The 16,416-nt window shown below is 45.0% G+C and overlaps 1 protein-coding gene across 1 annotated transcript in view; it reads left to right on the top strand.

The window, feature by feature from the left end:
- Positions 1-16,416, top strand: part of LOC147112415 (uncharacterized) — a 164,674-nt gene that overhangs the window by 118,837 nt on the left and 29,421 nt on the right. The window contains exon 10 of the mRNA XM_085998175.1: positions 191-358. Coding sequence (XP_085854301.1) covers positions 191-358 — 168 coding nt within the window. The remainder of the gene's footprint in view (positions 1-190; positions 359-16,416) is intronic.

The following is a 16,416-nucleotide window of genomic DNA, read 5'->3' as shown; positions in this document are numbered from 1 at the left end:
GAGGCATTATCCACTTAAAATAAATGGCTGAACAAAAGTGTTAAAATGGTTAAAAGTGTTCATCCACTAATATTGGCAACCGTAATTTCTAGGCTCAAATTAGTGATCAGTTTTACATTGCAATTTGTCTTATTAATGCCTTGCTATGAAATGTTGTCATTCATGTTCTCCTCTTGCATGTGTTTTTCAGGAGATTACACAACTGGACAGTGTATGTTCTCCTGCTGTTTGTTATCTGCATCCTAGCTATCAATGTCATATTTAAAATGAAGATATTTAAACAACACCTCAACCGAATTGTTGCGATGATCATCATTCCCCTCTGGCTACGTAACTTGAAGTACCTCCAAGCATTTAGGTATTTGTTTAGGATGTGTTTATTTGCAACACCTAAAGCTCTGATTGGTCCACTTGGATGACAAGTCCTGATTGCTGATTGGTCCCCTTGGAGGACAAGACACACCCAGCAATTTCTCTAGAATGTGTAATTAGATCCTCCCTGCCTACATAATCAGTTACTTTGCAAAGTGTAATTCGAGCCATTCTGACTGCCTACTCCAGACAGAACAGAGCTAATTTGGAAGAGACAGGGCTCACCCTCGTGGGTTAAGACCTTCTCCCACCCCCCCCCAAAACAAGTTCCTGCCCCCACTGCCCAAGTTCCTGACCTACTCCCCTCCCCCCGCCCAAGTTCCTGACCTACTCCCCCCCCCCCGCCCAAGTTCCTGACTGTCTCCCCCAAGTTTCTGATATTCTCCCACCACCCAAGGGCCTGACCTTCCCCACACCCCAACTTCCTGACCTCCCCCCCGCCCAGGATTCTGACCTCCTCCCACCCACCTGAGTTCTTGACCTCCTCCCTCCCACCCTGACCTTCTCCCTCCCCACCCGCCGGGTTCCTGACCTTCGCCGCCTGCCCAAGTTCCTCCTCCACAGATTCATGACCTTCTCCCCCCAACCTGCCATAGCTGGGGCATTGTGTATGGGTCATGGATTGTTAGCTGGTTTATTGGGTAAGCTGGGGGGGCCCGGCATTGGCAAGGCTTTTTTGTAAAACGGCAGTTTACAGGGCCACGCGGTTGACGGCTGGCCGCTGCCGCTCCCCCGCTGTGTGTCTCGGGCCGAGCAGTTGTCAGGCCCGGCCCGAGTGACCCCAACTCACCTCCTGCTCCGGCGGGCCGCTGCAGCTGCCCCGCTCACTGTTGAGTAAAAGCAGTGAAAAAAATGGCGGCTATGTTTCGGGAGGCTGCAGGATTAGGTCCTGCCCACACATGGAATGAAACGCCCCCGTGACGCACCGATTGGTCAACCATCAGGTCACTGAACTGTAGGATTGGTCAACCATCACGTCACTCAATGCTAATGAGCGGTAGGATTGGTCAACCGCTAATGAGCGGATTTTTGAACGTTTTTTGTATACTGTCCTAACAATTTTTGTCTGACCAAAAAGTAAATACGCCTATGAGACTCCCCTAATCATAAGCTTTCTTTTGATGTAACATATGTGTAGGTACGCTCTATAACTTTTGAGTGTATAGCGGACAGACAGATATACAGATCTGGATCACATTCTTCCGCCATCCCCACTGTGCTCTCCGTACTCTTTACCCCGCCCCCCCACCGAGTTCCTGACCTTCTCTCGTCCCCGTCTCCCTCTCCCTCTCCCCGTCTCCCTCTCCCCGTCTGAACATAGGTGGAACTAGAAATGAGGTTCTGCTGAGGGAGTTTGAGGAGCTAGGATCCGAATTAAAAAACGGAACCTGAAAAAGGTAATAATCTCGGATTGTTACCTGAGCCACACGCAAATTGGCATAGGGACAAACAGATTAGAGATTTCTATGCGTGGCTCAGAGTGGTGTGGGAGGAAGGGGTTTTGTTTCATGGGGCACTGGCACCAGTACTGGGGAAAGAGGGAGCTGTTCCGTTGGGACGGGCTCAACTTAAGCCGGGCTGGGTCCAGTGTCCTGGCAAACCGAATAACTAAGGCAGTAGACAGGGATTTAAACTAATGAAGTGGGGGCGGGAGGATTGAGGAAAGAGTAAATTTAAAAGCAGTGAGAAATGTCAAGGCTCTAGAGCAGAGTAGAGTTTTGGGTAAAAATGGCTATTAGATCAAACCTGTTCATTTCTATCTGTGCTATTATTTCATCTATTTTGTTGCGAATGCTTTGCGCATTTAGATATAGTGCCTTTAGCTTTGACTTATTTCTATTTTTCCCTGATGTCACCTTAGCCACTGATGCCGTATTACCTCTGTTACGCTCTCTGTCCCTTCCTGACCCACTCTGCTTATTTTTACCCAAAACTCTACTCTGCTCTAGAGCCTTGACTGCTTTTAAATTTACTCTTTCCTGAAACGTTGGTGTTCAGAGGGACACGGGTATCCTTGTACACAATTATGAATAGCTGAGGCCCAAGCACTGATCCTTGCGGTACCCCACTAGTTATAGCCTGCCAACCCGAAAATGACCCGTTTATTCCTACTCTCTGTTTTCTCTCTGTTAACCAATCCTCAATCCATGCTGGTACATTACCCCCAATTCCATGAGCCCTAATTTTGTTTAATAGCCTTGTGATAAAAATAATAACTTCCGGGAAGTTATGTCATCACTTCCTGTGAACTGTGAACTATGAACTATGAACTGTGTACATACCTCACTTCCTGTCATGTGTCACTTCCTGTTGGACTGGTATAAATACTGGTCTGTTCAGTATTGTAAGAGGCTTCTACCAGAGGCATGGTAAAGACCTCTCTTGTATATAGTGTGTTTATAAGTTACTTAAAGCTTACTTTAAAGTTACTTGATGGTAAGCCTCCTTTTTCTTACATCAATTTAAGTAACTTAGTATTTACACTCACGAATACTAGACCTTCGGACAAACTCGGAATTAAGGATCCAGGGAACCACCCATCATGGAGAAAATCCTTAGACCTATTCGTCTGGACTTGGACCCGAATGCACCAGCAGCTGGCAGGGTATGGAAGCATTGGTACCGTACTTTTGAGAATTTTCTGGATGAATGTGAAGCGGATGCTCCTGCTAGATTGAAGATACTTATCAATTATGTGACCCCAAAAGTGTTCGAATATGTTGATGAATGGGATAATTACGATGAGGTGATTCGGGCACTTAAGAAACTGTATGCCAAGACCCCTAATGAGGTCTATGCTAGACATCTACTGGCCACAGCCCGACAAGGGCCAGGGGAATCAATTGATGAATTCCTGCAAGAACTTCGCAGGCTCAGCGTAGATTGTAACTTTCAGGCAGCCTCAGCTGAGCTGTACCGCCAAGAAATGATTCGTGATGCTTTCATCTGCGGGATTGCCTCTCCATTTATACGCCAGCGTCTACTAGAAAGTAAAACACTTGAGCTACAAAAAGCTTTTGACCTAGCTTGTTCACTGGATTTGGCAAAGAGAAATGCAGACCTCTATCAGCTGCCCAGATCTCGATCTGCTGCTGTAGCTGCAACCAGACAATTCAAGCGGTCTCAGGTGAACCCTATCATGGGGGAATCTAATTCTGATAATTCTGATGAAGAAGAGGAGGACGACCCCACTTTAGCAGCCTCTTGGCAATCTAGGAAGGAATGCTTCTTTTGTGGAGATGCTTTTCACCCTAGGAAAACCTGCCCTGCTCGCAATGCAATCTGCAGTTATTGCGGGAAAAAAGGACACTTTGCTAAAGTTTGCCTATCAAGGGCCTCTACGAGGGCCAATCCAGCTAAGGCCTACCGAACTGCCCCAATTAGGGCCTATCAAGATGCTCCAGCTAGGACCTATCAAGCTTCCTCTCGAGCTCTCTCCCGAAGAAGCACACCGAGAGTTTTAGCCACTCTCTGTGCAACGACACCAATTACAGCTGCTTGCCCACAGAACCTGTCTCATGCTGCCACAAAAATTTCAATTAAAGGGCATACCTTAGATGCCTTAATTGACTCAGGAAGTACTGATAGTTTCATTAAGGAACAGATTGTTGCGAAATTGAAACTACATGTCTTCCCATCGGACCAGGCAATTGCGATGGCCCAGTCATCACTTAATACCAGAATCTCCGGCTTTTGTGTTGTTGATATGACACTTCATGGTCGTATGTATCCCTCCACCCGACTTTCGGTGCTCAAGGACTTATGTAGTGATCTCCTCTTAGGACTGGACTTCCAAAAACAGCATAAGAAACTCACCATTGAGTTTGGTGGATCCAAACCCGGACTTACTATTTCTAATATACCGTCTAAATTACCATTTTGTGCATTATCAGCAGCTTCACTTGATGAACCCTCATTATTTGCCAGTATTCCGCCTCAATGCCAACCGATAATAACGAAATCGCGGCGCTTTAATCAGGAAGACCAATCTTTTATTGCGGCTGAAATCTCTCGACTTCTAGCAGAGGATATCATTGAACCATGTTCGTCGCCCTGGCGGGCTCAAGTCGTCATTGTCAAGAGCCCTCTAAAACCTCACAAACAGCGACTATGCATCGATTATTCACAAACCATCAATCAATATACCGACTTGGACGCCTACCCATTGCCACGCATTGATGATATGGTTAATAAACTGGCCGAATACAAAGTGTTCTCAACTTACGATTTAAAAAGTGCCTATCATCAGTTACCCTTGAAGGTCTCAGATAAGCAGTACACAGCCTTTGAGGCTAATGGACGGCTGTACCAATTTCGTCGCCTCCCATTCGGGGTTACTAATGGAGTGGCTGTCTTTCAACGGGCGATGGATGGCCTGGTTAAGCAGGAAAACCTAAGGGACACTTTTCCCTATCTTGATAACATTACCATTGCAGGTCACGATCAACAGGAACACGACTCCAACCTCCAAAAATTTCGGGATGCCCTCCATCGCCGTAATTTGACCCTGAATGAATCCAAATCTGTTGAGTCGCAACCGACCATCAACATCCTTGGCTACTGCGTAGGCAATGGTATCATTAAGCCAGACCCAGAAAGACTTCGCCCGCTCCAAGAGCTCCCGTCACCTAAGAATCCGGCTTCTTTACGTCGGGCTCTCGGTCTGTTTGCATACTACGCTAAATGGATTCCTCATTTTTCGGACAAAATCCAACCCTTGCTGCATGCTAGATCATTTCCACTGGGAACAGCGGCTGTTGCAGCCTTTAACCTTCTCAAAAAACAGTTGGAGAAAGCGGCTCTTCACTCCATTGATGAGAATCTCCCTTTCGTGGTTGAATGTGATGCCTCGGAGGTGGCGATCTCGGCTACTCTGAATCAGGAAGGTCGTCCTGTAGCATTTATGTCCAGGACCTTACAAGGTGCCGAGCTACATTATCCTCCGGTTGAGAAAGAAGCCACAGCCATCATAGAGGCAGTACGGAAGTGGAACCATTTTCTAGCTCGCCAGCACTTTACATTGATCACGGACCAACGATCAGTCGCCTTCATGCTCGATAATCGAAAACGAACCAAAATTAAGAATAATAAAATACAACTTTGGAGGATGGAACTGGCCTCTTTTGGTTATACCATTTTCTATCGGCCTGGCAAGGAGAATGTGGCCCCGGACACCCTCACACGGGCATTCTGCTCCACTATGTCATCCTCCACCCTCATGGATGTCCACAATGGTTTGTGCCATCCTGGCGTTACGCGCATGCTACATTTCGTACGATCACGGAATCTCCCTTTTTCCACTGGAGATGTAAAGAAAATATGCTCAGAATGCCGGCTTTGTGCGGAATTAAAACCTCAGTTCTTCCGCCCCTCAGATGGTATACTCATACATGCAACCCAACCGATGCAACGACTTAGCATCGATTTTAAGGGCCCAGTGCCCTCTTCAACTCGGAACACATATTTGCTCGCCATGATCGACGAATATTCACGTTTTCCATTTGCCTTCCCCTGCTCCAATATGCTGGCGTCCACAGTAATCTGTTGCCTTGAGCAGGTATTTTCTCTCTGTGGCATGCCGGCTTATATTCACTCAGATCGGGGTCCATCCTTTATGTCAAGGGAACTCAAGGACTACCTCTCAGAACGGGGAATTGCTACAAGCAAAACAACACCATACCATCCCATCGGAAATGGGCAGGTAGAGAGGTATAACGGTATCATCTGGAATTCCGTACATCTCGCTTTAAGATCTCGGGGCCTACCAGACCAGCAATGGGAAACAGTGCTTCCGGATGCATTGCACTCTATACGGTCCCTGCTTTCTACAGCCACAAATACTACACCTCATGAGCGGTTCTTTGGATTCCAGCGTCGCTCATCTCATGGGACATCACTCCCGTCATGGCTAACTACTCCTGGACCTGTATTACTCCGAAGATACGTTCGGACGTCTAAAAATGACCCTCTTGTAGACGAGGTCGAACTAACCGATGCCAACCCCACCTATGCAAACATACGATATTCCGACGGCCGAGAATCTACCGTATCATTACGGGATCTGGCTCCCTGCCCACCAGGACCTAGTGGGACATCGGGTGATGGCATTTCACCAGGAAACTCTTGGGACCTATCGGGTACCCCTCTCCAGGATCCTGATCGGACACCAACTAGCTTGGTGCCGGTAGAACCCCGTGCTCAAGGTTGCGACCCTCCCAGTACCACGCATGAAAGTACTGGTCTGCCACAGACCAGCTCTGCACCTCCCTCTGAACAGAGGCAGTCTGACTTTGAACCTATTGGGGCTCGTACTCGAAGCCATGATCTCCCCGACCCTTCACAGGGCAATCCAGGCCACACGGACTCTGGCCAATGGCCAACCGCATGTAAGCGGACCAGCGACCCTCTACGACGGGAATCCAAACGGGTGCGACTCTTCCTTGTTCGGCGGCTGCGGACCAAAAGGTAGACCACAGCCTCCTAAACCTGCAGGAGGGAAGAATGTGATAAAAATAATAACTTCCGGGAAGTTATGTCATCACTTCCTGTGAACTATGAACTGTGTACATACCTCACTTCCTGTCATGTGTCACTTCCTGTTGGACTGGTATAAATACTGGTCTGTTCAATATTGTAAGAGGCTTCTACCAGAGGCATGGTAAAGACCTCTCTTGTATATAGTGTGTTTATAAGTTACTTAAAGCTTACTTTAAAGTTACTTGATGGTAAGCCTCCTTTTTCTTACATCAAGCCTCTTGTGTGGCACCTTATTGAATGCCTTCTGAAAATCCAAATACACCACATCCACTGGTTCCCCCTTATCTATTCTGCTAGTTACAACCTCAAAAAACTCGAACAGATTTGTCAAACACTATTTCCCTTTCATAAATCCGTGTTGACTCTGTCCAATCCTATTATTATTTTCTAAGTGCCCTGTTACCACGTCCTTAATAATAGATTCTAGCATTTTCCCTACCACTGATGTCAGGCTAACTGGTTTGTAGTTCCCCGTTTTCTCTCTCCCTCCTTTCTTAAATAGTGGGGTTACATTTGCTACCTTCCAATCCGCGGGAAGCATTTTGGAATCTATGAAATTTTGGAAGATGACAACCAGTGCATCCACTATCTCTATAGCCACCTCTTTTAAAACCCTAGGATGTAGGCCATCAGGTCCAGGGGATTTATTGGCTTTTAGTCCCATTAATTTCTCCAGTACTATTTTTTTTTTTACTAATACTAATTTCTTTCTGTTCCTCATTCTCTCTCGACCCTTGGTTCGCTACTATTTCCGGGAGGTGTTTTGCGTCTTCTTCTGTGAAGACAGACACAAAATATTTGTTTAATTTCTCTGCTATTTCCTTATTCCCCATTATAATTTCTCCTGTCTCAGCCTGTAAGGGACCCACATTTACTTTTGCTAATCTTTTCCTTTTTACATACCTATAGAATCTTTTACAGCCTGTTTTTATGTCTCTCGCTAGTTTACTCTCATTCTATTTTCCCCTTTATCAATTTCTTGGTCCTCCTTTGCTGAATTCTAAAATCCTCAGGCTTACTATTTTTGGCAACATTATAAGCTTCTTCCTTTAATCTAATACTATCTTTAATTTCTCTCGTTAGCCATTTTTCCCATGGTGTTTTTATTCCTTAAGGGAATGTACATTCGTTGCGAATTATGAATCATTTCTTTAAATGTTTGCCATTGCTTTTCTACTCTCATATCTATTAATCTAGTTTCCCAACCTACCTTAGCCAACTCACCTCTTATAACTACATAGTTAGTCTTGTTCAGATTTAGGACTCTAGTTTCGGACTTAACTAAATCACTCTCAAACTGAACATAAAATTCTATCACATTATGATCACTGCTCCCCAGAGGCTCCTTTACTACAAGGTTATTAATTACCCCTGTCTCATTGTACAGTAGTAGATCTAAAATAGCCAATTCCCTTGTAGGTTCCTTGACATACTGATCTAGAAAACTATCTTGAATGCATTCCGTGAACTCTTCCTCTGCACTGTTTCTGCACATTTGGTTTGCCCAGTCTATGAAAGTTAAAGTCCATGATTACTGTATTACCCTTGTTACATGCATCTGTAATTTCCTGATTTATACTCTGCCCGACACTACAACCACTGTTAGGGGGCCTATAGACTACTCCCACTAGTGTTTTCTGCCCCATGATGTTTCTTAGCTCCACCCAAACTGATTCTACATTTTGTTTTTCCGAGCCAAGATCCTTTCTACTGTCTTTTTTCTCTCTATCAGGGCTACCCCTCCTCCTTTTCCATTCTGCCTGTCTCCTCAGTCAAATATCCTGGAATATTTAATTCCCAACCTTGGTCACTCTGCAACCAAGTCTCTAATGGCTATTAAATCAAACATATTTATTCCTATTTGCGCTATTAATTCATCTATTTTGTTGCGAATGCTTCGTGCATTCAGATATAGTACCTTTAGCTTCAACTTTGTTTTCCCCTGATGTCACCTTAGTCACTAATGCCCTATTACCTTTATTAATCTTTGTCCCTTCCTGACCCACTCTGCTTATTTTTACTCAGATCATTACTCTGCTCTACAGTCTTGACATTTCTCTTACTGCTTTTGAATTTACCCTTTCCTGAATCCTCTCACCAATCCCCTTCATTAGTTTAAAGCCCTATCTACCGCCCTAGTTACTCGATTCGCCAGGACACTGGCCCTAGCCCGGTTTAAGTGGAGCCCGTCCCCACGGAACAGCTCCCCTTTTCCCCAGTACTGGTGCCAGTGCCCCATGAATTGAAACCCCTGCCTCCCACACCACTCTTTGAGCCATGCATTTAACCTTCTAATCCGTTTGTCCCTATGCCAATTTGCACGTGGCTCAGGTAACAATCCAGAGATTATTACCCGTGAGGTTCTGTGTTTTAATTTCGATCCTAGTTCCTTAAATTTTCTCAGCAGAACCTCATTCCTAGTTCTACCTATGTCGTTGGTTCCTACATGGACCATGACAACTGGACTCTCCCCCTCCAAGCTCTTCTTCAACCGCGAGGAGACATCCTTTACCCTGGCACCAGGCAGGCAACACAACCTTCAGAACTCCTGGTCGCGGCTGCAGAGAACAGTATCTATCTCTCTGACTATAATGTCCCCTACCACTACCACATTCCTTTTCACTCCCCCCACTTGAATGGCCTCCTGCACCATGATGCCATGGTCAGTTTTCTCATCCACCCTGGAGTCCTTGTTCTCATCCCCACAGGTAGCAAATATCTCATACCTGTTGGTCAAAGTGAAGGTCCTTCCTGACTCGCGGTCACACCCTCCTGTCCCTGACCATTGACCAACTCTAACGTACTACTTAATCTAAGGGATGTGTTAGCCTCCTGGAAGAAAGTGTCCAGGATCTCTCCCCCTCCCTTGTGCCACTCAATGTCTGCACCACAGACTCCAGCTCAACAACTCTGAGCCGAAGTTAATCGAGCTGCAGACATTTACTGCAGATGTGGTGCTTGGGATCTCACTGTCTCCACAAACTCCCACATGCTACAATTGCAGCATTAACCTCATTCAAAAAGACCTGGAGAAGACCAAGGATTTTTGTTGTGAGTACTGATCACTCAATGAAAGTTTCCAGTTTATTTGGCTCTTATGAGCCAGGCTCATACACACACCATTTACCTGTAAAGCAAAATGAATTATTGCAACCATGTATAGATTGTTTTTTAAAAATTAATTCACAGGATGTGGGCAATGTTCCCTTTCATTTTTTTTTGGGTGCGCGGCCCATTCAAAACACCGCACATGCACGGTTTTTCCCATTTAAAAGCTGGTGAGCCGACTGTGCGGGAGCTGCAGAGCGCTGCGTGGTGCGCAGCTTAAAGGGAACATTGGATGTGGGCGTTGCTGGCAAGGCCAGCATTTATTGCCTGAGAAGGTGGTGGTGAGCCGCCTTCTTGAAGCACAGTAGTCTGTGTGGTGAAGGTACTCCCACAGTGCTGTTAAGTAGGGAGTTCCAGGATTTTGAGGCAACATTTGCTATATCATATTACATTTTTCATCCATGTCTTTAAAATACTGAGACATGCGTGATGTGGATATAAAGAGGAAAATTAACTTAGAGTTATCAAAGAACTAGAGAACGCAGGTTTAAAATTAACAAGCCTCAAATAAGCGTCGAGTTTGGAAGAAACCTTTTTTCTCAAAGTAGGGATATGTGGAGCACACATTTTCAGAATAGTCACTGTGGCCAAGTATTGTCTATCCCCAAATAACTAGTCATAGGGCACATAACTTTGCTCACTGGACATGGAATATGATCAAAGCTGTTTGATAAAGAACCACATAATAGACTAGTTAGGAAAAACAAAATCAGAGGGAAATCCAGGCCACATTTCAGCACTCAGTTCCTGGCTCTAAACTAGAGCCACCAGAACAGATTTCCTATGGAGTTAGTTGCGGAGTAGATTTCCTATGGAGTTAGTTACTGAACATAGCTGAGTAGGGAGTGGGAGCAGAGAAATGAAATAAACATCCAAACTTTCTGCTTGCTACGGTGTGATTTTGGTGATAATTTAGATCTACAGATATAAAATCTGTTTTTCTTGTTACAGTTTTATTGGACCATTTATTCTCATCCTTCACAAAATCATCATCCTTGTGTTGAAATACTTGTTTATATTTACTGAAATGGTTATCGCGTTTACCTTTGCCTTCTGGTTTATTTTCATAGGTAAGTAGTTAAAGTAAATGGATTAGTCAGTTTGTTATGAGCTTGTTCAAAAGCAGGAAGCAGGGTAATCGTGCAGGTTGAGTTAAAGGCTCGGTCATAATGTAGCTATTACCAAGTGAATCAGATTTTGGTGACCCTGTCACTGCTTTGCATTAACTTTTTTGTCTACATTAGCCACTTATGTCTTCCTCATAACAAGGTTGTATTTCATCAATACAATTAGTATCAACACAAAAGCAAAATACTGCGGATGCGGAAATCTGAAATAAAAACAGAAAATGCTGGAAATACTCAGCAGGTCAGGCAGCATCTGTGCAGAGAGAAAAATAGAGTTAACGTTTCAGGTCGATGGCGATCATTATCATATACATATAAATATTTATATGCTAAAAATAGTTCATTGGTAGTTTAGTGTTTTCTCTTTTTACCTTCTTGTTTCATTGTTTCGTAAATTTAAAAGCAGAAGTTTGGATGTGAATTAATCATATCCAACCTCCTGGGGGAAAGATTGCTTCATGCATTATATGTTTAACAAATCATAAGCTATTTTTTTATAAATGGGATTACAGTTTCATTACACAGTGGTAATCTTCCCTCACCAGATTAGGCTTAATTCCTATGAGAATAATACATTACAGCAGGTCTACAAAATTCACAATTGTCACAAAGGAAACTGCCTAATGAATAAAATGTGCTAATAAATAATTTATCCAAAGTTCCACAGTAGGGGGGGGGGGGGGGGGGGGGGGGGGGGGGGTTGCGTTCCTGGAAGTTACGCTAGGATCATTAGGAAATTACCGGTAGGCAACTACGTCACAAGGGATACAACTTGGGATTCTGCCTGTCCCGCCCAGGAGGTTGCAAAATGTAGCGTTAAGACTCCCCCCCCCCCCCCCTTCCCCCCACACACACACGAGGGCTGCTTTAAAGATTAAGAAATGCTTCTCTGAACTTCTCTTCAGAACGCTGGGCCATGACCTATGCCTGAATGCCTAATGTGGGCCCCACGCCCACCATTTCTGAGGCCAGTACATCTCTCCCTTCTGTGTGTACTGGTTGACAATTCCCCAATCACGTTTCCCAGGCTAGGGATGTGGGATCTCGCTGCCCTGGCCCTCCACCCCGTCTGTGTCAATGGTCAGGGGTGGGGAGAGCAAAAAGGCTCCATCATTAAACAAGGTCCCAGGGAAGTTCGGGACCTGGCGTATCAAAGTCCCGGCCCTTCCACCATACTGCGATAAATGGGTCATGGGATTTTGGGTCCAATATACTTAATGCTGTAATTAGCACACTGATTATGCAGAATCTTGTTAGCTTGGCTCCTCGTCTTACAATATGCAGTATAGTGAAAATCAAGGTCAAATACAGTATCGGGATTTGAACTGATTTAGTAAAATGTTGTGCATGGTCTCACCATTTTTCAGTACTTCTATATCTATAAGAATTTCTGTTTTAATAGGGCCTAGTACCAAATTCAGTGTTGCTTTGAGGTTTTTGCAATTTGAAACTGGAAGCATTAGACAAATTTCCAGAATGGCAGAAAATGTCAAGGGGGAACGTGCTTTTTGTGGCATGTGAAGCACACACAGGGAGCAGAGATAATTCGAGGAAACATTTTATTGCACAATGTGCTACTTAGGCTGGCTTGTAGCCCACAGGGAAGGAAAGGATAGAAACAATGAGAAAAATGAAAGGAGTGAAAGAAGTATATACTCTCTTGGTCCAAAAATGAAAGTTTATGGGTCTGAGCGAATAAAGTAGTTAGTCAAGTGGAGACATTTAGCAGCGAAATATTCTGGGGACAATGCACCGGGATTGTAAATTACAATCGAATGAATCAAGACCTCAGGGATGGTAACTTTACTTTATTAAGGAAAGGATTTAAAATATTGGTACTTCTTTTGCAGGAAATTCACAACATACCCTTGACTCATTACTCTTCACCGTTTTTCAAATTACTGTTGTTCATCAATATGGATATCGAGAATTGCATGACATTGATCCCATTATGACCTATGTCCTGGTTTTCCTGTTGATATTTGGAAGTATTATCTGTAACAATTTACTTATTGCTATGCTGACTAAAGCCTTTACTAGGTAGGAGTTTCAAAAATCTAATAGAAATTTAGATGCTGTAGTTCAATTTCACAAGAGTGATCGTGATATCCTGAAAGCGGTATTATCTCAGTAGATTATAAAACTATTACTTTAGGAATAATCTTTCTTTAACCAAATACGTGGGATTTTTCAAAAAGTAGAGAACTTTAAGGTGATTGAGGGATATAACACACCAGTGATAAAAGCTAAAGCCAGAATGCTGAACTGAGGATGCAGTTGTTAACTGAGCTATCCAGTTGAAGGTCCCAGTTTCAATCCTCAGTCTGTATTAACTTTCTGATTCAGCCAGGGTGATAGTTGGGGCAGTACAACTGGCTTCAGTGCCTCTGAGCTGGTGACAGAAAAATGAGCTGAAGTGTCCACCCCACTGCAGTCGGAATTTGGACACCTACAAGGGATGGAAACCCAACTTAATTGGTCTCATCCCAAATTTACACTTCTGTCTGAATAGTTAATCATAGAATAGAATAGATCTGATGCTCAGTTTGTTATTTAATCAATGCCTTCTTTAGATGTGGTCTGCTAAATCCTACACTGATTGGTTCAACTCTGGTCACCCCCAACTCAGCCATTGGTGATACTGGCTCCTTGTTTTAAAATTTGCATCGAGTGCCCTGGATCCCGGTGAAATCTGTCTGTGTTGTTTTCTGTCGCTGTGAAAAGCTCAAGGATCAGCACAATGGACTCACTTGCTGAAACATGAAGCTCGATAATTCTCAGTTCAGAAAGACCTTGATGTCCATCGTGACACAAAAGCACTGCAGCACTCTCAAGTCAGACAGCTTGGGAATGGGGTGCTCACAAGGCTGCTCACTTAGATATGCATGGTTAAGGTACATTCTTAGTTTGTAAAGCCAGAGAGAAGGCACTTGGAATGCCCGGACATCAAACTGCCTCCGACAGGCACTGGTCACAAATTTGCTGCACCTGTAGGGTGAGCCATCTCATGCTGAGATGATAATTCCCGCAGAGCGACCAAGTTTGGTGATATCGTCACCCTAATCAGTATTGTATTTGGTAGCACCTGATGGAATCAGCTTAGCTCCAGGACCACTGTGATCCAAGTCGACTCAGCAGGATGTGATTGAAACCGTGGAGCAGCTATATTAACACCACCACACTTTTTGAAAGAGAACAATCAAGGAGGGACTTGTTCAAGGATTTGTTCAGTATTATAACCTCACCCACTGAAAACCTGCCCCAGCATATTGTCAGTTTTGTTAAGATGGCATCTATCCTTCCCTCCATTGCGCAGAACACCTATTTATTCACACCCATTCTCTAGGGTGTTGATTTTTTTTAAAATTTGTTCTGGGATGTGGGCGGCGCTGGCGAGGCCCGCATTTATTGCCCATCCCTAATTGCCCTTGAGAAGGTGGTAATGTGCCACCTTCTTGAACCGCTGCAGTCCTTGTGGTGAAGGTACTCCCACAGTGCTGTTCGGGAGGGACTTCCAGGATTTTGACCCAGCGACAAAGGAACGGCGATATATTTCCAAGTCAGGATGGTGTGTAACTTGGAGGAGAACCTGCTGGTGATGGTGTTAGCATGCGCATGCTTCCCTTGCCCTTCAAGATGGAAGAGGTCACGGGTTTGAGAGGTGTTGCCGAAGAAGCCTTGGCAAGTCGCTGCAGTGCATCTTGTAGATGGTACACACTGCAGCCATGGTGCGCCGGTGGTGGAGGGAGTGAATGTTTAAGGTGGTGGATGGGATGCCAATCAAGTGGGCTGCTTTGTCCTGGATGGTGTTGAGCTTTTTGAGTGTTGTTGGAGCCGCACTCATCCAGCCAAGTGGAGACTATGCCATCACACTCCTGACTTGTGCCTTGTAGATAATGGAAAGGCTATTGGAAGTAAGGAGAGGAGACACACACTGCAGAATACCCAGCCTCTGACCCGCTCTTGTTAACCACAGTATTTATGTGGCTGGTTCAGTTAAGTTTCTGGTCAATGGTGACCCCCAGGATGTTGATGGTAGGGGATTCGGCGATGCTAATGCTGTTGAATGTCAAGGGGAGGTGGTTAGACTCTTGCTTGTAGGAGATAGTCATTGCCTGGCACTTGTGTGGCATGAATGTTACTTGCCACTTATCAGCTCAAGCCTGAATGTCATTCAGGTCTTGCTGCATGCAGGCATGGACTGCTTCATTTTCTGAGGAGTTACAAATGGAACTGAACACTCTGCAATCAGCAGTGAACATCCCTACTTCGAGGGAAGGTAACTGATGAAGCAGCGGAGATGGTTGGGCCTAGGACACTGCCCTGAGGGACTCCTGCAGTGATGTCCTGGGGCTGAGATGATTGACCTCCAACAACCACAACCATCTTCCTTTGTGCTAGGAGAGTTTTCCCCTGGATTCCCATTGACTTCAATTTTACTAGGGCTCCTTGATGCCACACTCGGTCAAATGCTGCCTTGATGTCAAGGGCAGTTACTCTCGCCTCACCTCTGGAATTCAGCTCTTTTATCCATTTTTGGACCAAGCCTGTAATGAGGTCTGGAGCAGAGTGGTCTTGGCGGAACCCAAACTGAGCATCGGTGAGCAGGTTACTAGTGGGTAAGTGCCGCTTGATAGCCACTCGACGACATCTTCCATCACTTTGCTGATGATTGAGAGTAGTAATTGGCTGGATTGGATTTGTCCTGCATTTTGTGAACAGGATATACCTGGACAGTTTTCCACATTGTCGGGTAGATGCCAGTGTTGTAGCAGTACTGAAATAGTTTGGCGAGAGGTGTGGCTAGTTCTGGAGCACAAGTCTTCAGCACGACAGCCGAGATGTTGTCAGGGCCCATAGCCCTTGCTGTATCCAGTGCGCTCAGCCGTTTCTTGATATCACGTGGAGTTAACCGAATTGGCTGAAGACTAGCTGTGATAATGGGCACCTCAGTAAGAGGCCGATATGGATCATCCACTCAGCCCTTCTGGCTGAAGATGGTTTTAAACACTTCAGCTTTGTCTTTTGCACTCATGTGCTGGGCACCACCATCATTGAGGATGGGGATATTCATGGAGCCTCCTCCCGTTAGTTGTTTAATGGTCCACCACCATTCACAACTGGATGTGGCAGAACTACATAGCTTTGATCTGATCCGTTGATTGTTGGCTTGCTTAGCTCTGTCTATAGCATGCTGCTTCTGCTTTTTAGCATGCATGTAGTCCTGTGTTGCAGCTTCCCCAGGTTGGCACCGCATTTTTAGATACGCCTG

The sequence above is a fragment of the Somniosus microcephalus genome, chromosome 9 (genome assembly GCF_052327205.1).
Source record: "Somniosus microcephalus isolate GS21.2 chromosome 9, FLI_Smic_1.0, whole genome shotgun sequence".
NCBI lineage: Eukaryota > Metazoa > Chordata > Chondrichthyes > Squaliformes > Somniosidae > Somniosus > Somniosus microcephalus.
This window is presented reverse-complemented; position numbering and strand designations above follow the sequence as displayed.